The sequence below is a fragment of the Mytilus trossulus genome, chromosome 12 (assembly GCF_036588685.1).
Source record: "Mytilus trossulus isolate FHL-02 chromosome 12, PNRI_Mtr1.1.1.hap1, whole genome shotgun sequence".
Taxonomy (NCBI): Eukaryota; Metazoa; Mollusca; class Bivalvia; order Mytilida; family Mytilidae; genus Mytilus; species Mytilus trossulus.
Genome location: NC_086384.1, coordinates 43,735,368 through 43,756,347, shown reverse-complemented (window position 1 = coordinate 43,756,347; position 20,980 = coordinate 43,735,368). Strand labels below are relative to the sequence as shown.

The 20,980-nt window shown below is 33.0% G+C and overlaps 1 protein-coding gene across 1 annotated transcript; it reads right to left on the bottom strand.

The window, feature by feature from the left end:
* Positions 1–2,992: 2,992 nt before the first annotated feature.
* LOC134693458 (uncharacterized) lies at positions 2,993–15,197 on the bottom strand. The gene is made up of 5 exons (XM_063554289.1): positions 15,147–15,197; positions 13,250–13,346; positions 10,496–10,810; positions 6,449–6,925; positions 2,993–3,233 (listed from the first exon to the last, which is right to left on the bottom strand). The coding sequence occupies exons 2-5, from the start codon at positions 13,314–13,316 to the stop codon at positions 3,202–3,204; spliced, it is 891 nt and encodes a 296-aa protein (XP_063410359.1). The 5' UTR covers positions 13,317–13,346; positions 15,147–15,197; the 3' UTR covers positions 2,993–3,201.
* Between the last annotated feature and the right edge of the window lie 5,783 nt (positions 15,198–20,980).

Here is a 20,980-nt window from a genome sequence, read left to right as displayed (position 1 = left end):
CAAGTTCAAATATGAAAAAATCTACCAAATATGCTGAAAAATGTCACTTTTAAGATGGTTTTTGTCAAAAATGAAAGTAGCCGCATCCGTGTTCATCTTCAACCTTTATACATGTTATGTATTATCATTAAATACAACTTACATTTAAATAGTTTGGATGAACACGAATGCGGCCACATTCGTTTTACACGGAAACCGTCTAAAATTTAACAAAAATGCTAGAATTGTGAAGATTTCAGTAACTAAGCATGACTTAATGGTGCTAGTTCTCGATATATGTACATCGTATTGTCAATCACAGCCCATATTTATGTAGCAGAAGCATTCCAATGTCCAATAAATAACTAAAAGTATACATTTTAACAATTTTGTAAAACTGCTATATTTTGGGGCCAAAAAGGGGTCTTACTGGACTTACTCCTTTGGATCAAAAGTCTAATTTGCCATTGCAATTAGAAAGAGCAGATCATAAGGAACATGTGTACTAATATTAAAAAGAAGATATGGCATGATTGCCAATGAGACAAATGTCCAAAAGAGATCAAAATGACACAAACATTAACAACTAAAGGTTACCGTATGGCCTTTAACAATAAGCAAAGCCCATACCGCATAATCAGCTACTAAAGGCCCCGATAAGACAATGCAAAACAAATCAAACGAGAAATCTAACGACCTTATTTATATATAAAAAAAAATGAACGAAAAACAAATATGTAACGACAACCTCTGAATTACAGGCTCCTGACGAGGAACAGGCATATTTTATCGTGTGTTTTTCTATGTTGTGATGTTATGCTATTGTTTCAGAAAAAGGGAGAAGTTTTGGATCCATTAAAACGTTTAATCCCGCTGCAAATGTGTGCACCTGTCCTAAGTCATGAATCTGATGTACAATAGTTGTCGTTTGTTTATATAATATATACGTGTTTCTCGTTTCTCATTTTGTTTATATAGATTAGACCGTTGGTTTTCCCGTTTGAATGGTTTTAAACTAGTAATTTTGGGGCCCTTTATAGCTTGTTGTTCGGTGTGAGCCAAGGCTCCGTGTTGAAGGCCTAACCTTAACCTATAATGGTTTACTTTTTAAATTGTTATTTGGATGGAGAGTTGTCTCATTGGCACTCACACCACATCTTCCTATATCTATATACACAAATAATGTGAAAGGGTTAAACATGTTAGCGGAATCCCAACCCTCCCCTAACCTCGGACAGTGGTATAACAGTAAAACATTCGAACGAACTATAAAAATCAGTTGAAAAAAGTTTAATTCATCAGATGGACAAAAATACAAGTGGACGTGGCCGGGTAAAAATAACGACACAAAAAACACAATGAACAGAAGTATTGATTTGGTTCAGTTCAAAAAGGTTAAAAATTATTCGTCTGAAGCTGTGAAACTGAATTAAAGAATCCTTTCACACAGAATTCTCCATATTTTGAGTACGAGCAAGTCGCCGTTTCTACCTTTCTGATATTATTTGTCCCAAAAGTAGTACACTACTATGTAAAAATCTTCTCGAGATAGAGCAGGTTCTATTTTTTAATTTGAATAATTGTCCAAAGAAATACACTACGAAAAAAACTGTGTTGTCGGCCACATCGAAGCTCTCTCGGATTAATCAATGAATCAAGCATCTCTCAAAAAGCACTCGGTAGTTTGCATGCAACTTTTTACTCTTTGACGGTTGTTGTCTTTTTGTGACTTTTGAAACCTTTGTTGGAAGGTTACCATTGTCGAATATATGCAATTCACCAATTGTTATTAACCTTTAGCTTATAACATCTGTGTAATTGGAATGTGTGTTCCCCATTGATCATGAAACACCTTACATTTAAAAAATGTGGTATGATTTCCAATGAGACAACTATCGACAAAAGACCAAAATGACACAAACATTAACACCTATAGGTCACCGTACGGCCTTCAACAATGAGCAAAGCCCAAACCGCATAGTCAGCTATAAATGGCCCCGATACGTTCAATCTAGATACCAAATACAGCTGAAATTGTGCTTAACGTTTCTAAGAGACGTTAGAAAAGAACATGTAACCTAAATCACTGATCAACGAAATGAGGTCCAGGTCAGTTGAATTCTGTCTGGTGGACATTGCAAAGATCCCATATACCTAATACAGATATCCAATTACTGAGAAATTTACATGACAAACGAATATACCTTTCTGGTATTAGCTGTATCATACACACTGAGGTCAAGTACAATAGATATATGACAGACAGACACTTCGTAATATTAGGCATAACAAGTATAAAATGTATGAAACATCTAGGTTTTTTTAAATATAAAGCTTTAAACAAATTGCTTACAATGTACATTTTTTGTACACGTTCAGCCAGATAATCTTTTGTTTTGCTATTATCATCGCAGATGAGACAAAAACTTTCACCAAGTGTTCTTTTTACATTTCACATGTACAAGTTTATCAATTGCAAATGTGCTTTGTCAATTTGCCTTTTATGTTTCTTTGAGCTCTGTACATCACGTCATTGTGTAATTGTACTTTGGTAAAAAAAAATATTCTCTTTAAATTTTGCTAATATGCTTGGTCTGTATGCCATTTTATGCTTCTTTGTCTGTTTTGAAAGATTTAAATATTATAACACAATGTTGACTGCTGTACTTCTATTTTTGACATTTTAACCTATTATGTTTGTGGTTAGTCTTGTTCACATATCGTTGTCAATATAATGAAATTTGAGGCGACTGCCATACAAGTGATAGGTTTAGCCAGCTTTGAAATCAGGTTTAATCCAACATTTTCTACATAACAAAAAATGCGTGTACCAAGTCAAGAATATGACAATATATGTATCCGTTCGTTAGATGTGTTTGAGCTTTAGATTTTGCCATTTAATTAGGGACTTCCCCTTTCATAATTTGTCTCGGAGTTCAGTCTTTTTTTTTTTGTTGCTTTATTTATAGATAACATGTAACAAACATACAAATATATCAATTATTCAACTCTAACTCCTTAAGCCTTTGTTTGGCATAGTTTCAAACTCAACATCAATACTACGAAATAGTTCAAATGAGACATCTTGTTCATTATATAAAAAAAACCAGACAAGCAGCTTACATTCATTGAAATACAAAACATCAAATAAATTAAATAATATTTAAGTTTTTTTCTCATAACATTTTTCCAAACTTGATAGTAGTCACCAATCACTAGCACTCAACGTTTTCCTTCCTTTTTGTATTTATTACCTAAATGAGAAAAAAAATCAATCATAAATTGTAGTCTTATATAGATAAAGGACGATGTTGCATGAGTGCCAATGAGACAACTATCCATACGAATAACAATTTATAAAAGTAAACCAGTATAGGTCAAAGTACGGCCTTCAACACGAAGCTCTTGCTCATATCGAACAGCAAGCTATAAAGGGCCCAACAAAAATACCATTTTTAAAGCATACACCAGTTCACTTTAAATGTTTGAAATTTCATCGATTAAATAAAAAATGTAAAAATTTTAATTTTACTCGTCCTTTTCTAAGAAAAGAGCACTGGAAGATATCACAACCTTGTTGATAGATATTGTGTATCAACTTTGCAAATAATACCTGAAATTCTAGTTACTTATGTTTTTTATCATATTTATCACGTGTTTTAATGTTCCTTTTGTCTGTCCTTGTACATTTTTAACTTTTATTATAGTCCATGTTTGGTAATACACTGTTATACACCCGCCATTGTTTTATTGTGCTATAATTAATTTTGTATTCCTGTCTTTCATTTTTGTTTATGAACTTTGTTATATGCCATTGTTTCTTTGTTGAAATATTACTAGGTTTTTGCAGTGTTAGTGATTATATTAAAATATTGACTGCTGTACCCATTTTTTAAAACATTTTTACCTACTATGTCTATATTTTTTTGCTAATACATTGTTGTCAACGTCATGGAATTCTATGCGATTCATACAAAAAAGTAAAAACACAAAAATACCGAACTCCGAGGAAAATTCAAAAAGGAAAATCAAAAATCAAAAGGCAAAATCAAAAGTCCAAACACATCAAACGAATGGGTAACAACTGTCATATTCCTGACTTGGTACAGGCATTTTCTAATGTAGAAAATGGTGGATTGAACCTGGTTTTATAGCTAGCTAAACCTCTCACTTATATGACAGTCGCATCAAATTCCATTAAATTGTCAACGATGCATGAACAAAACAAACATACTCAAAGAGTAAAAATGTCAAAAATAGGGGTACAAGTGAGAGGTTTTGCTAGTTATAAAACCATGTTTAATTCTTCATTTTCTACTTTAGGAAATGACTGAACTAGGTCATTTGTTTTGTGTGTTTTTTTTAATTTTGCGTTTTTTCAATTTTATAACGATACCCTTTGTTTTAAATTTCGCGTGAGTTTATATATGTTTGTTATTATAGTTTTACTGATGCTGATATGGTGCATTGGACATAGCAATAAAAGTGTCTCCATTTGTGTTGACATGAATTATCATTGATATGGGAATATTAATAAATTAACTGTTTGCAAAACTTTTGAATATTTGAAATACTAAGGCTTTGCTACCTCAGGAATAGATTTATTAGCTGTATTTTGATTTTCAATGCTCTTCAAATTCGTACTTTATTTGGCTTTTTTTTTACTTTTTTGTTATTCGAGAGTCACTGATGAGTCTTTTGTAGTCGAAACAGGCGTCTGTCGTAAATAAAAAATGTAATCCTGGTACCTATGATGAGTTAATTTCCTCGTTCATACATGTACAGCTGGAGCTTTCCGTGCTCTTGCACCCGGCATTGGTTATTTTGAAGCTCATGCAATTCTACATTTTTTCATTTACTTTGATTCGTATCTTCGAAATCGATTAATGATATTTGAACATCGATATATTACTGATTGTAATAATTTATGATTTTTATCGATTATCGTTGATCATCTCAACGAGATTGATTTTCTCGCTTGAGCCGGTACGGCGAAAGTGAGATAAGCAATCAAGTTGAGATGACAAATAATAATCTGTTAATCGCTAGTATACATATGACGACGTTCTAAATTTCATAAACAACGGCACGTGCTCTCTTAGTTTCTAGCGATAATTTTTATATAATTCGACTCAACTGAGAAAGATAATTATCAGGTTTTTTTAAAGTTTTCTGTTGAATGAAAAGCCTTATAGATTTCGAAAAAGAGCATGCAGGATAATGTCGCTTCATGGCAGTACTCGCATCCTCAAAGAGGAGAGGGATTAATATAAGTTGCAATTACTTGTTTCCCAATCCATATAAATACATATTTTTAAACTAAACTAATGTTTGCAAATATTAATTTGGTTTCAGAGGAAAGATTTTTAAATCTAATAGTTAACATCAATAATTGCTGTTGCCAGTGGTGTTTTAATTCATTAAGATAGAATTGAAATGTTTCTAAAAGAGCATCAATAAAAAGAGTTTACCAAAAGCCCATCTTTGATTCATGATCAGAGAGAAATTATGATTGGTTTCTGAGGGTCCGGAAACCATTCCTATAAATAAGATAATAATGCAAAGGTTTTGCATTTAAATTTTCAAGGTATTTTCAAGGTAATTTATTTTCTATTTTGATATTGACTAATAAGAATCAAGAATAACTGCCTAATTGGGTGGCAATATATATTACCATACCTTACATATATTTCAAACATTTCAATTGAGTAAAACGTTATCACGTGACATGGAATAGATAGGTTAATCTTCATTTTTTTCCCAGGAAGGACGACAAACCCTAAAACCCATATTTTTCACCGGCGAAAAACCTTGAGACCCTCTTGATTTGAACACGAGTTATCTCCCATGTAAATGACAACATAGATGTAAAATAACAAAATTGCAACGTTCACGTTGCAAGAAGCCTATCAAATGACGACGAAACAAGACCAATAAAGCGTTGGAAATTCATCTACTTTCGACGATATCTCTTGTAAACGGCCCTGAAAAGTTTAATAACGTAACTTGTTGTTTTGACAATCTCAGGTTTACAATTTTTACTTTTAACTGAAACTGTTCGTTCGTTTTGATAAAACAATTATGGCACATTAAGTGGGTAATTGTTTAAAATTGTCAACCCGAGTAAGAGTTATTCCCCTCGGACTAAAGCCCACGTGGAATAACCCTGACTTGGGTTGACAATTTTAGATAATCAACTCCTCATCGGGCTATAAATGTTTATTGATAAATGTCATACATAAAATAAGCTACCTGAATAATAATTTTTCAAAAATAAAAAATAAAAAAACTGTTTTCCAAATTTTACTATGAGAAAAACTTGAATAGCATTTATTTGACCTTATTCGGGGAAAATTTAGATATACAGGTGAAAGAACAATATAAGTCTTTCTTGTACAGGCACATCATTGTTTACTTCTAACTCTGACATTTCACATTGTTTTCATTATAGTCTTAACTAAAATCTTACCATCATTTTCAAGTGCTATATCGCTGAAATCTACACATATCCTTGCTGAAAAGTCAGTGCCTATACTTTCCTTTGGTTCCGTTTTGGGATTGAATTTGAAACATCTCAGTCCATCGAAATGAACAGCAAAACAGTCGTCAGTTTTAATACATCGAATTTCACAGTCCTTGATAGAAGACGCTTCCCAAACTGTTTGAATTCCATCACCCCGTCCTTTAGCATTTTTCGTTGCATTCATGTAACATAGAATACAACGTTTTACATAAAATTGGCTCTCGCTGATATCGTCTTCAATATATTGTTGTAGCTTGTATAAAAAACAAGAGCTATTTCTTGGAAGATATCGAAAGGCCCTGCAAGCTGCATCATCGTTGCATTGCTCTTCACACTGTTTAATATTCTTAACTTGTTCATCTCGTATCAGATATTCATCCAATCCCTTCATTCCATCAATTCTATGAGAGTAACATATTAAATCTGTAAAAAACAAACTATATAGATTTCCGGGGATCCACAATAAGTAAATGAATAACTCTTAGTTCAAAAGATTATCACAGCAAAAAAAAACGAACTCAAACTCAAAAAAGGGTTAATTAATGAAAACTGGCAAAATTAAACATTATTTCCGAAAATTAAACGAGTCTTAACTTGGTTAAGTCGAAGTTTAGTTGGAGTTTATGAGTCAGGAGACTCACTGAAGTATTATTATAGCATTCTATAAAACTTTCTATAGATGCTTGATATTAATTAATCTTCCTTTTACCACAGTAGCAAAACCTTTCTTGATCAATGTATTATACTGTTCGTGGAGTGCTTCCATGATGACATCAGTATATTTTTAGATGTTTCAGAAAGTCCTTCATTTCGAAATTTTTCCTGGCACTTGGCATGCAAGAAGAGTCCTCTTTTATCCAACTGATATTGTCGGTCTAGATGAGGAAGTGTTCGTATTGTTTTCTTTCTGCTGATGACTATAGGATTGTCTGTTAAAATGTCCATTCTAATATGACGTCCTTATTACGCTTTGTAAACAAAGCCGTGTTCTAATGAGCATAAAAATATGTTTGACACATGCGCACGAAGTTACTGTGTATATTAACGTCATTTCATCGTTATCCTTTAAAATGTATACATTTAAGAAGCTAGCATAAACTTTTATTATATATTTTTTATAAAACCTCATATATCCTGCTCGTAGTTTGTAAACTTATCAAATATGATATGTTTTTCACAGACTCCTCGGGGGGGGGGGGGGGGGGGGAGATGGGAAAAGCCAAACATTTTTACGGTATTTTCGTACGCTTCGACCTATAAACATACTGTATTTGTCCTATTAGAATCGAAATAATTCCTTCGTGTCATGCTCTATGGGTAGGCATTATATTTGACCACATTTTACACCTCGCTAACGCTCAGTGTAAAATATCGACAAATATAATGCCTACCCATGTTAAAATGAGCATAGAGCATGACGCGAAGGAATTCTTAATCAATGCTGGGAACCAGACTTGTGTTGGCCAGGAGGGAGCATTTAGTAGTCCTGGTGCTTTGCTTGTCTTGACATTTCGAATGCAGGTATGTGATAGCATGAAAACCATATTTTGTTTATTATACAAAATAACTTATTTGTTTGCTGACTTTATCGCATGAAATTGATATAATACAACATATTTTAGCGATTTAACTCACTGCAGTGGTGATGTTGCAAAGTATCATCTCATAATTATTACTGATCTCCAAATTAAAAGATTGTATTGCTTGACATATGGTAGAGTGTTTATGTGATTGTTTCGTTCTTCAGATTGGTAAATAATATTGGTGCAAAAGCAAAACCAATTGGAAGGCAGGTATGTTGATTTATATTATTCCTTTCCAATTAAAACCCAAATATTTTCTTTTGCAATTGGCACACTAAAATCAGCAAATCTTAAGTCATTTGATCCACCAAAAAGAGGATCTTTTGGGACTTAGTAAAGTGCAGATTTAAATGTATCCTTTTTAAAATGTTTGTATGGAATAAATTCATTAATGGTTTTCAAATTGAGAATCACTCTAAATTCTCCAATTTTTTTTTTAGGTCTAACAAAGATCGTAAACAAGAAAATTGTCTTTATATGTGCCTTTATAATTGCACCAATGTCAATTTTCAACAAATGTTTAATCTCATTATCAATTACTTCATTTTCCTGTTCATTAAAAATATTCTGAAATGTCCCTTTGATTGGTATGGTTGCACAATATCAATAACTTATATATAACAGTGCTTCACAATATCTAAAATATTTGAATCTGCATTGATTTTTTTTTTCCTTTCATGAGAATAATATTTCAATCTACCTGCCTCGAATTGTAAACTAACCTCATTATTTTCTAGTTTCTGTCTTTGTTCTGAAATCCTCCTCTCTATGATGTTTTTTTTTTTTTTTTTTTTTTTTTTTTTGGGAGGGGGCAACTGATGGTAGGTTACTTCCAGACCGGTAACCACTACCTCTGTGGGAACGACGGCCTTCTCTACCACAACGTAATTTTCTTCTTCCTCGCCCTCTTTTCTCTCTTTTCTGGGCATCATCTCCAAACAGATAAGAGGTATACTCTGCTGATTGTGTACACAATAGTTATCAAAAGTACCAGGATTATAATTTTATACGCCAGGTGTATATATTCATTACACATTTCTGGTTTCATCAGCTCTCTCCTAATGATGTTAACCTTCCTGGTAGTATGCCCCGGTTGCTCTTGCATCATTGCAGTCATCTATAGCAATGTTATTTTCATCTGTAAGTGCCATTTTGTTTACAGTGTTTACTCTAACGGTTGAAGCTTTAACTTTTTTGTATAACCTTCATTTTTCCTTATACAGATTGTCCTTGTGGTGATAATATATACCATATGAGTTGATTTGTTTTAAAATGTGTTAATCCTTCCAAGTTTTCAGGACGTCGAGTATTTTCATCCTTTGTCAGTTCAATGAACTGGTCTTCATTCATGCCATTGCAAAATAAAGCATTTACATAATCTGCCAGGGTTTCATCTATCTTTGCACCTGTATAGTTTCACTTGTTTTAACTCTTTAAGTCTTTGAAGCAAATGTATTGTCATCACCCTGCCGTTTGCAAGACGGTGTGTCGACTTGGCCATGTTCTTCATATCCTTCATCATAATCATCGTTTTCATTATCTTGACCGACTTGAGTGACATCGTACTCTTCGTCATTTTCATGTTCATTACAGTTCATTCTAGCGGACACACTTTTAATTTCTTGACCCGGAGTGTTTTGATTTTCTCCAATACTTTTTAGCAGCGTTTGGATATTTCCATTCATATTGCCATCATTACTAGGGTCCGGTCTAGATCGTGAATCAGGTTGTTCAACACGTGGTGAAGGTACAACGGAAGACTCGCTCCCTTTTGCCTGGCTTCTTTTTGTTACCGAAGCTTTACCTTTACCTTTTTAAAGCTTCATGCCTTTATATCTGAGACCTGTTTTTATTTTCATATTGCCATCGACAATTGATTAATTTTTATCTGACCCTTCTTAGGGGAATTTTCGTTCCAAGAAGATTTTTGTATTTTTTTATTTTTACAGTATAAAAATTATATATAAATGACAGTTAACGTCATAAAACTATACCAGTAATAAAATGATAGTTTATATTTTATTAAGCATTTAAAGTCAACTTTCTTGACTTTGGTAAAGTATAGGCACTAGTGGACAACGTCCGATCTATGTTAGCGACACAAACACACTGAAGGTCACAGCTGTGCAGCACTATCTCCTTTTATATCGGAAGTGAGCATGACGAAATAAAATTCATATCAACTAACTTCGTACAGATATTCTCCATAGAGAGTGATAGCTGTTCAACTACAATCATATTACACAAACTTTCAGCAGATAAGTCTCGAAAATGCATGCTCGAGTTAATTTCTAATTTAACAGTGTATTTAGATATGTATGGTTTCTATTTGTAAGTATGCTTTTTACTGATAAACTTAATTATAATCACAATAATCATTATACTCTCGCATTGTCTGATAATAAAATACCTTGGCTTTCCTCTGAACTTCCACACATAGCTGCACACAATGGTGAAACAGTCGAGGCTAATATTATTTTACCAGTTGTTCCAACATCGTAAACGCCAGCCCCTTGTAAATAAGGAAACCAGCCTCCGTCCTGCACATATCCTATTGTGGACATAAGTTTAGCAGCTAAAGAACCAGCAACAACACCAGTAGCGCTAAATCCGGCTGCTGATAGTGCCAAAGGGGTTGCAATAACTGTACCTGTACCAACTGCTGCCAAACACGTGGTATAACATGTGACATCTTCTTTTGTCCAGTTCCATGGCCAATCTAAACCTGGTAAAATATAATAAATAAGTCTTCATAGATGTCCATAGAAATATTGTTTTTTAAAATATGGTCAAAGAATTTTCAAATTTAAAGAAGCGTTGGTCATCTCTATTGTTCTTCTCATTTTTGCCGTACCAACTCAAGCGAGAAAATCAATCTCGTTGAGATTACCAACGATAATGTATAACTATAACATTGAAAACGAGACTAACTTAAAAGATTACCATGAAATATGTATTTTGTTCAGATACATTAAAACAATGAAAGACCAGGCAAATTCCTTATACATTATGGGAATACAAAAATCTTATGTCTACAAATTGACTTAATATTTTTTTTTAATGTAAACAAAAACCTAACGAGGTCAACCTTTAATATTCTATACATTTAATTTTTTTTTGCATTTTTTTCTTCTGCAGAATAACAAGGAATCAGCTATGCGACCCTTGCACAGTATGAAGCAACCCTACCCCAAAAACATAATAAAATGAATTACTCTTTCCATAGTTTTTTAAATTTTTAATCATGCAACCACTCTTACAAAAAGATTGCTATGTCATTTTAGTACTGATTATTTTTCAACCCTACACGGTTTATCTTTATACTTTTCTTATAGATCTACTAGTTACCATGCACGAACTTTTTTTTCAAATTTATCTTGCAAGTTCCGTTTTTTAATAGTAACTGATTTTACTAAAAATTAAAAGGGAACAAAGCGTTGAGTTCTTGAATTTTGTTTCATTTGGTCGCACGTTTATACTATGGCTGTCCAAATTTAAGACATTCGCTCGTGGTTTTGTTTTCGAAGTTTTTAATTGTTTCTCCTTAGAATGGAAGAAAGATGTGTGTTAGTCACTTTTAGATGTATTCAGAGTGTTACACTTTGTAAATGCAGATGATTCTTTTGGTGAAAATGTAAATTTCATAGATTAAAAAAAATTGATAACCTTGTAACGTACTGGTTGCTAGATATTATCTCTGAGTTTCATCTCGTAAGAAATAACTTCAAAATGTTGCCAGAATAGAAAACAACGGTAACGCCTAAAATTTAATAATTAGAAGGTCCAAAAGTGGAGGTACGGGTAGTATAGAATCTTAGTATAAGTTTAAACTCTAAGAAGTTCAGAGCATATGAATGTTGAAAATATGCCACACAGCCCTTTATTTTGACCTTTTAACAAAACAGTAGTGCATTAAACTTTCCATTCCGGGATATAATTTTTCACGAAACTAACTAGTAAAAGTGGCACAGTTTAAGCCACAAAAGGAGTTCCTATTGGAAATTGTAATTTATATATCTTTTGTACATGTTAAAGAATTTATCTATGTAAAAGATTCCGGACAATCAAAAGCTTCGTACAGCTAACTCTCTACATTTTTCAACGCAGGAATGTGGCTTCATAAGTTGTTTTTGTCTAACTGAAATTGTTGACCTGTTGTCTTATTCATCTTCACCCAAAAGCAATATATGTATTGCTATTGAAGGAAGCTTCATCATGAAGAAAAAACAAATTATGTCACTTCCGGATAAAATGTATTAAACATTTTTAAGCTGCACAGTTCAATTTTTTAATTCTTTTTGTGTTATTTTTTTTCTTAATTCAAAGAAATGTGGGAAAATTATTTCTTTTCAAAATTATATTGGTTACATGCAGTTATCATGGTTATAGTCAAACCAATTATTTCTTATGCATAAACCTCTGTTATGTCAAAGTTATCTCTCTTTGCATAACACCGATAGTCTTGATAATTGATATGTCAGTTGTCTCTATATTTCTACGTGTAAGACTGATTTTCTTCAGAAAAAAAGTAAAATAAATGATTGTATGATAGTAGCATAGAAAGTCATTATATTGACACAATGTGGGCAAAATAAACAGCAAAAAATAATATTAGGTTTGAGGTAAAGGGGGAGTGTTGCGATCTAACAAAACATGTTAACCCCCGCCACATGTTTGCGCCTGTCACCTGTCAGGAGCCTCTGGCCTTTGTTAGTTAGTTTTTTTAAACTTTAGTTCATTCAAATGTTTTGGAGTTAAATATGATATTCATTTTCATTGAACTAGTGCATATTTTCTCGCTGTTTTCTCCTCTGTAGTCGTGTTGTGATCTCTTTGAAGCAGTCAGCATTTCCATTCTAAAAATGCCGAAAATGGGGGTTAAGCAGTCAACCTTTTGTTATAATCTTATTCACGATAAAACAAAACAACTATGTCAAAGAGAAGCAAAATGGCATAACGACACTATAAAGTCAGTCTATAAACAATAATACGTATAAAATATTCATCTCTGAATGTTTGCAACTTTAAACATAATATGCCGCCGACCTGCAATAAGACATTTTACATTTCCTCTATGATTCACACCAATAGATACATATTTTAACATCGTCTATCTACTTTTTTCATAATTTGTGAACAAAAGTGAAAAATCAATATACCTTACCATAAACTTCACTGGTTAGTGACACAACATTGAATACTAAAACCCACAATGCTTTCTCTAGTAACATATTTATTTTTTTCAAAAATAAGTACAAGATCTGTAAAGAAAAAGGGAAATTAATAAGAAAATCTATCATCGTGGACTACCTATTACTTTTATTAATTGTTTATACCATTGATTAAATAAATAATAGATTTGATGTAACATGTTTGCGCATTCAAAAGTAATCTCCCGCCAATATCTGAACAAAGTACAAAAAACATTAAGGAGGCATATTTGAAAATAAAGGTTCGAACAAAACCATGTAATTAATTTTTATAAAGATTTAAAAGATAGTTTCACAAATTTTAAAGCGAACACAAGGGTAAATTACTGGATTCCAGGAACACGATATAATACGGAAATTATAATAATATATTGTTGGTATCGAACACTTACTAACTACTATTAAACATTAATTTGCATATACATTTTTAGTCAGTCGTGTTCAAAGTTCAAACTTTCCATCTAAAAAAATGATATTTTAAAAATAAGGAGCGAAAATTCAATATATTTTTTTTTAAAGAAGAAGAGTAATTCTATATAATACAGATTACAACAAATGATATAACATGTATAATAAAGAACAGCAATAGCCCATCTTAACCCTCGTCTATTTTCTTTGCACTGTATTTATGATAATCTAACCATTAAATATTATCCTATACTAATAAACCAATGTGCTATTCATGTTTTTTCCTCAAGCTTATTATTGAAACGATTAAGCTTTTCAGTTAATATTATAATCAGCATATCTCCAATAACCAGAAGATCTTATACAAAATTATTCTTGTAATTGCATGTGGATGACAAGTCTTCTGTCAATATCGATACTAGAGATGTATGTAAAAGAGGAGCGAAAGATACCAAAGGGACAGTTAAACTTATAGATAGAAAACAAACTGACAACGCCATAGCTACAAATGAAAAATCAAACAGACAAATAATAAATTACTTCATTAAACATAGAAAACTAAAGACTAAGCAACACGAACCTCACAAAAAACGGGGTTGATATCAGGTGCTCCGGAAGACTCAGCAGATCCTGCTCCACATGTGGCACATATAAAATGTATCATATACGATGACAAATTTTAGATAAATTGAACGATGACAAAAACTTGGACCTCGGAAAATCTATACTTTTAACAGTACAGTAAAGTTCATGGATTTCTTTTGTCATATAAATTCGTACATAATCTTGAAAAAGTAAAATTAAAAAAAATGAAGACACGGGGAAAATTCAAAACGGAAAGTCCTGTATGATATGACAAAATCAAAAGCTCAACGGCTGTCATACTCCTGACTTAGTAAAGGCATTTGAACGATCTTATGAAATCTGCTGAAATTACCGGCGAGCATGTTATCTGTATTATCATAAAATTCTTTTACAAATTATCTCTATAAATAATATAGTATTTAAACCTAAAATACATTAGAAATGCGCTAATGTATCATATGTGTGTGTACAACAAATGCAGATACAATGTGCATTTAAAATACCTGTTCATGCTCTCGAGTAATGTGATTCCTTTGTTGACTTTTTATTATTGATGGGTTTCCCTCGGTTTCAATTGTACCCCAGATTTGTGTTCTTTTAATTGATCTATGACGTTTGAATACTGGTATACTACTGTTGCCTTTATTTACATACTTAATATGAAGCTTTGTGTGCTTTTAAGTCTTATTTTCAAACCACCAGTATCAAAATGAAATGGCTTCTATTACACTTGAATACATTTATCGATGTATGGTCTGTAGCAAATACTAGTACAGTATTGTAGTTGTATCTAGTTGCTTTCAAACGATATATGATCATATGCATAAAATTAAAATAATAACAAAGTGCAGAAATTACCTTTCCTGTTAAATATCGAAAATGAATGCTGTTGTCAAGCAGGAAATGACAACAATTGCAGTCCGAGACGGAAGTTTAAATTTGTTAAATGCGCTCTAACGGTTTTTAAATATATTTAAATTGGAAAACACCGTCACAGAAATAGCATTTCTTTTATTTGTTGAATTATTGGTAACATTATGCTGTTTAAATACATAATTCAAAACATGCATATTACCAGATAACAGCTTAAAAATGTCAGTTTGGATATCTTGTAAAACGAAATCAATCTCAATTATTATGTCATATGCTTCAATAGAATTAAAGAATAAGTATAGGCTGTTTATCAAAATAACAGTGTAATTTGCAAAAAGGAACTGTTTTATAAGTGAAACTGGATTAGTTAAAAAAAATAAAATGTTTTTTAGAATTAGTGAAACTGGATTAGTTCGAAAAGAAACTGTTCTGTAAAATGAGTGAAACTGGATTTTTATGTTTGCATGCACATTTTTACAAACATTTAAAATGCATAGCAATATAGTAATTTGGGGATTTCATATGTGTCTCATTTATAATCAATCTCACTAAACTAATTTTACCATTATTTTCTTATACTTAAAGTTTATCTGAACATTCGATTTGACCAATTTAAACTTGTAAGATTTGTAAAGCAAAGTTTTAATAAAGGTACATTTCACTTTCGGCATGGAACAAGCATAATGCATGTCTTCTTTAAACTAGTGTTGTGCACACTTAAACTTCTGTCAATCAGTAGTTACCAATATGATTGTATGCATTTTTTCATCACTAATAGTAAATAGTATCAGTTATTTTGAATGAAACAAAATCAAAGTACCATAGGTGGTGGATGGCATCTTATCTGCTTGAATTATTTGTATTATTTGAAAACCAATTAATTGGAACCATACATTCAAAATAATTATCAATTACATTGCTGACTACGCTCGAGCATGTGCTAAACTGGACAATGTTATAATGAGTCAAAACATTCAGGCCTCTGATAAAATGCAGAGTTCATAAGTTGAAAAGCTTAATGATTGATCAACCAAAGTCCGTTTTCAGAGAAAAATAAATTGTAAAATGTCTATCATTCCTTCACGATGGACATGTTTTAGTTCCTGCAGACACAGCTTCAAATATTCTTGTTTTTGTATGTGAATCGTACTACTACGAGTGTCTTGTAAACAAATATGGAATAAATGACAACTTAGGTAAAACGTACAAAAATATATGATTTGACAAGGTCTATATTTTGGCGAATCACATGTTTTTCGTGACTTAAATGAACATAACATTGAACAGAAAATATGTGTTCTTATATCATTTGTTTTGAATATCTTAGCTCCAAACAATCCGTTCAAAAATGGTATATTGCATGCTTATCTACGTGTTCTAATAAAGAATTGTCAATTAGATTTACAAAAATGAAAGAGGGTCTTCAGAAATTCCAGATTTGGTACATGACATCTTAAAAAAAATGGTGTGTTGAACCGGTTTTTGTTGCTAGCCAAATATCGCATTTTATGGCAAAACGCACGTCTGATGTAAAAGATATAAGCTTTATATTTTTGATGAGTTTTACGCTATATATATTGCAAGGAAATGGTTGAGAAACATAGAGTCATTGGATTATATAATATCTGATATGTTGTTAAACCGTGTTTTGACTAGTAAAAATATTATCAAATCTGTATGTACCTCCATAGCATTAAAACAATATCATAGATCAACGAATTTAATCTATATTTTCACTAATATGATGTTATTAATAAGACTACTCCGGAAGCATATGCATTGCCAACCCAAAAGAAGTTATTTCTAGAATTTAGCTTTTCAAACAACTCCATAATTATGATGTTGATACTTATCATTTCAAAATAGTGTGCTGTAAAAATGTCACCAACTGAACAATCCATACATTGTACAGAAACTTAAATACTTTGATATTTTCTCCCTATATTTTTTCCTTGAGTTATTTTATGGATACAACTAAACTAGAGGGTATGCATCATATCTTGATCTTTTCGTCGATATTGACCCAGTTGGACGACCTCAAAGTAGAATATTTTACAAAAGTGATGAATTCAACACCTTTCCGATTATTAATTACCCATTTCTTAGCAGTAACATACCCTCATTTCTCATCAAATGGTGAATACATAACTGAAAAGAATACGATATGTCTGCTTTTATACCAAATGCCTTGATGTTTGCGCTGTTTGAAATCTGTCAATATTAGTCCGGCCGATTGGTGCAGATATAGAGCAGAATTGCTCACTTGATGAGGAAAGCATGAAACTTTACATAGAAGTTCTTGGTTATATACCCTTTGATTTCAGCTATGGACCCACTATGAAAATTACAATATGGCTGCCATTGTCAAGATGGCGGAAAACGGTATAAATATCAAGATTGTCCTAAAGGTATTCTATATAATTTCGGAAACTAAAGTAATGATTCTTTAAAAAACTTCATGTTTTTGAATTTGTTATCAATTAATTTTTAAACATAAAAAAAAAATATAATATGGTTATTTATATAACACATCCATTTTGCAAATATGGCTGCATATACAAAAACAAATAGTGAAATTCAAAATGTTAATCAATATGTTACATGTTATTGTAATTGTTCTTTAAACGCTTTCAGTTTTAATGGTTGGAATGAAATAGGTTGAAACGAGTCGATTGAATGTTAATATAGGTCGGTTGAATGTGGTTGAATATAGGTAACTCATCTGAACTTTAAGGCAGTGCCGAGGGCACCTTTTCTCGTGTCTCTTCAATGCCACTTCTTAAGTCACATATCGCGTTTTCATCTGCCGTACCCACTACAATGTACATCGTCAACTTATTCTATGTAATCAATAGTTGTATCTTTCTTTCAGGCGGATTAGACGATTGACATCATTTAAAATGGTTAAGGGGCAACCATTTCCTTTACCAACTACGTGCGAAACCAATTCGCAACTATTCAACGAGCATGGTCCTAAAATGCACTCCTGGTCAGAACTTTTATTAGTTTTAATGGTAACAGTGATGGTTCGTTTTATGCAAACTTGCTGAGTTGAAATCTCGTTTCCTCTGTTAACAAATGCCGCATTTATCACTTTAGTGTTGATGGTTATTGTGGGAATACTAAGGTTTGTCACTGCGCTCAGTGTGTCCAGAATATTTAGCCTAAGTATAACATCGTCTGTTAATGGCTCTTCGCACACAACCCATTGTATGTTTACTCTATTAATGTCGAGAGTCGTTCTTTATAATCTTCACAAAAACAAGCTGTTAACCCAAACCACGTAGCGTTACGTTCTCCAAATCTCCATTTTCTGCCGGAATTAATTTCTCATTTACTAATGTTATCATTGCAGCAGTGTCCACAATCATGCTCACATTCAGGTCATGTATAGTACCTTGTACTGCTAAGCTCTTTCAAATGTTCCGTCTGATGACAATATCGGACGAGGACGTGGGCCTCTGTTCGATTTTGTGATGAGGTGATGTTTCATGGCCAATAGACTTTGGAATCGTGCGTTGGCCTACTGGCCCGATACTTTGCTGTTTAAAGACTCCATTGTTAGGGTTGCACTTGATTTGCTCCGTATCCTAGTGAAGGTGACCGTTGTCTGAAATAACAGGGATTTCTGGAGTTTGTCCGTGGAGATGCTAACCGTTGTCTTTATGGACTATATGATCTCAGTGGGGGTGTTGCGATCGATTGACATTAAGCTTGGGTGAATTTCTATCTTGCGATCTACCGCGATTTTATTGCTCAAGAGATATTCCACGTGTATATTGATCAGGTGATCTTCCATTGAACTGGTGATCTTCCATGATTATTTGATCAGAAGAACAGAGGTAATATATTAATCGGCCAATTCACAGTTATGCTGATTAGTTGAACGCATAATATCAGCTAGTTTTGTGACAATTTGTGTGAGGTTATGCACCTCATTATCAAAAGGACTGCTCATATTTTCTTTATCGGTCGGTGAAACTGCGCCATCAGCAAAGTAGACATGTCGATGGTCATAATTGGCACTTTTTGATCCATATATCGCCATCTGGTTTGCTATTGAGGTTTTCAATTGTTCGAACGCATTGTTGAATGTTTCTGGGTTCCCCTCTAGTACATGCCTTGCATAATGTTAATCTTTACATCCTCGACGGAATGCTTCAGTTCTAATCTGGTTTGATCGTCTTTCTTGCTGAAGCGCTGCTCAAAGTGAATGCTTTTTTTAAGACCTTGGAATCATCATCTGTGTTTACTTTGCGAGCGTACTAAAGCCAACATCGGCCTGCAATCTGGGGCCTACACACCTTTTTTTTCTGGATTCCCATTGTCATTTACCGGCAGTTCGTTCAAATTGGTAAACAAACGCCTCCCAAGTCAATGGATCCTTTTCAATTTAGTTTTTGCATTTTTTTGAGTTGTAGGCTTCGGCTCCGGTCCCTTGCACCAATATTTTCTTGCCATCGGGTATATTCTCTCTCCAATGAGGAGTCTGAAGTAGAGGTGTTGCCACACTCTTTTAGTTTCCTCTGCCCTTTCCTGGATCGGTCAGTGGAGTTAGCTAGCTGTTATTTGAAGCCTGTTAGAGCTCCAGGACCTGACGAGGTTGTCATAATTGGAGTGTTAAATGTGGGATTTGCCATTGACTCGACGGGGATGATACAGTAAGTAGGCACTGCATTCAGCATTGCAGAAACTTGATAGAATCCACTTGCAGCCAATTGATTCTGTAATGGTGTGCTGCTCTGAACCAAATATTGACTCATATTAGATGGTAAGTGTGCGTAAGACTGCTGAAGTCGCTGAGCTATTGCTCTCATCTGTTCGTTATTAATATCCATTGCTTCTTTCTGTTCAGCTTGAAACGTAATGAGACCAACACATATTTTATCAATTTGCACTTCGCTCTGTTTTATATTGCAGTAAATATCAGCTGTTCTTTGAGTATTAGATTTACTATCTGCTAAAAATTCTTGGTATAATTGTTTAATAGTCATTTCTGAACTGTCCTCTGTTAAAGCGTCTTCAGCTGTGGGTTTCTCCATTTCCCCAAGTGATTCAGTTTCTGCCATTTCAATGTTCTTGTCCTTGCTGTCCTCAATTCCTACCATTTCACTGATATGTGTTTAAATGATTCTCAATTTACAGTTTACACAGTTTAATATCTCAAATTGCAAAATATTGCTACCCCAGAAATACGATAGGCACTGAATAATATCTTTAGGCAAATAAATCCCAAATCACAGCTTTAATGTGTGACTCAAGATAAAAAAAAATATAGTGCAGCTATTTGTGAAAGCTTCTACTGCAGCTTTTTATGAAAGCTACTACTTTGTGTATGAAATGATAAGCAAGGCAAATCAAAAAGGACAGAACCGAGACAGATAATAAATGACACTATACATCAATAAAATACTTATATTCAGGTCAATTCTCAATAATGAATATTTGCTTATTTTTCAAGGCGGCCATTTTGAAAATAGCCGCCATTTTGTATTTCAAATATAGATTAAAACAAAATCCTGCTAAGAACACCAAGTCATTCAAATATGTTGATGTTTGTGCTTCCAGCATCAAATCCACTGTGGTTTGTGCAATACTGGAAAATATTTTAGAACGTACGGCAGCCATCTTGAAATAAGCCGCCATATTGAATTTTGAGGGTGGGTCCATAGCTAATATTGCTCAGTACAGAAAAATGTACCACCATGCAAAAATTGGTGCTTTCCTCATTATTTGAGCAATTTTTTACCGATCGGCCGGACTATATCAAAAATGTGGTCTGGTCTGTAATCTAACCTGTTAGAACTATTCCGGATTCT

Coding starts and splice junctions, on each gene's coding strand:
- LOC134693458 (XM_063554289.1), bottom strand. CDS start 13,316: ATGTTACTAGAGAAAGCATTGTGGGTTTTAGTATTCAATGTTGTGTCA. Junction 6,926..10,495: donor AAGTTCAGAGGAAAGCCAAG/GTATTTTATTAT, acceptor TGTTTTTTACAG/ATTTAATATGTTACTCTCAT. Junction 3,234..6,448: donor TATAGCACTTGAAAATGATG/GTAAGATTTTAG, acceptor TTTCTCATTTAG/GTAATAAATACAAAAAGGAA.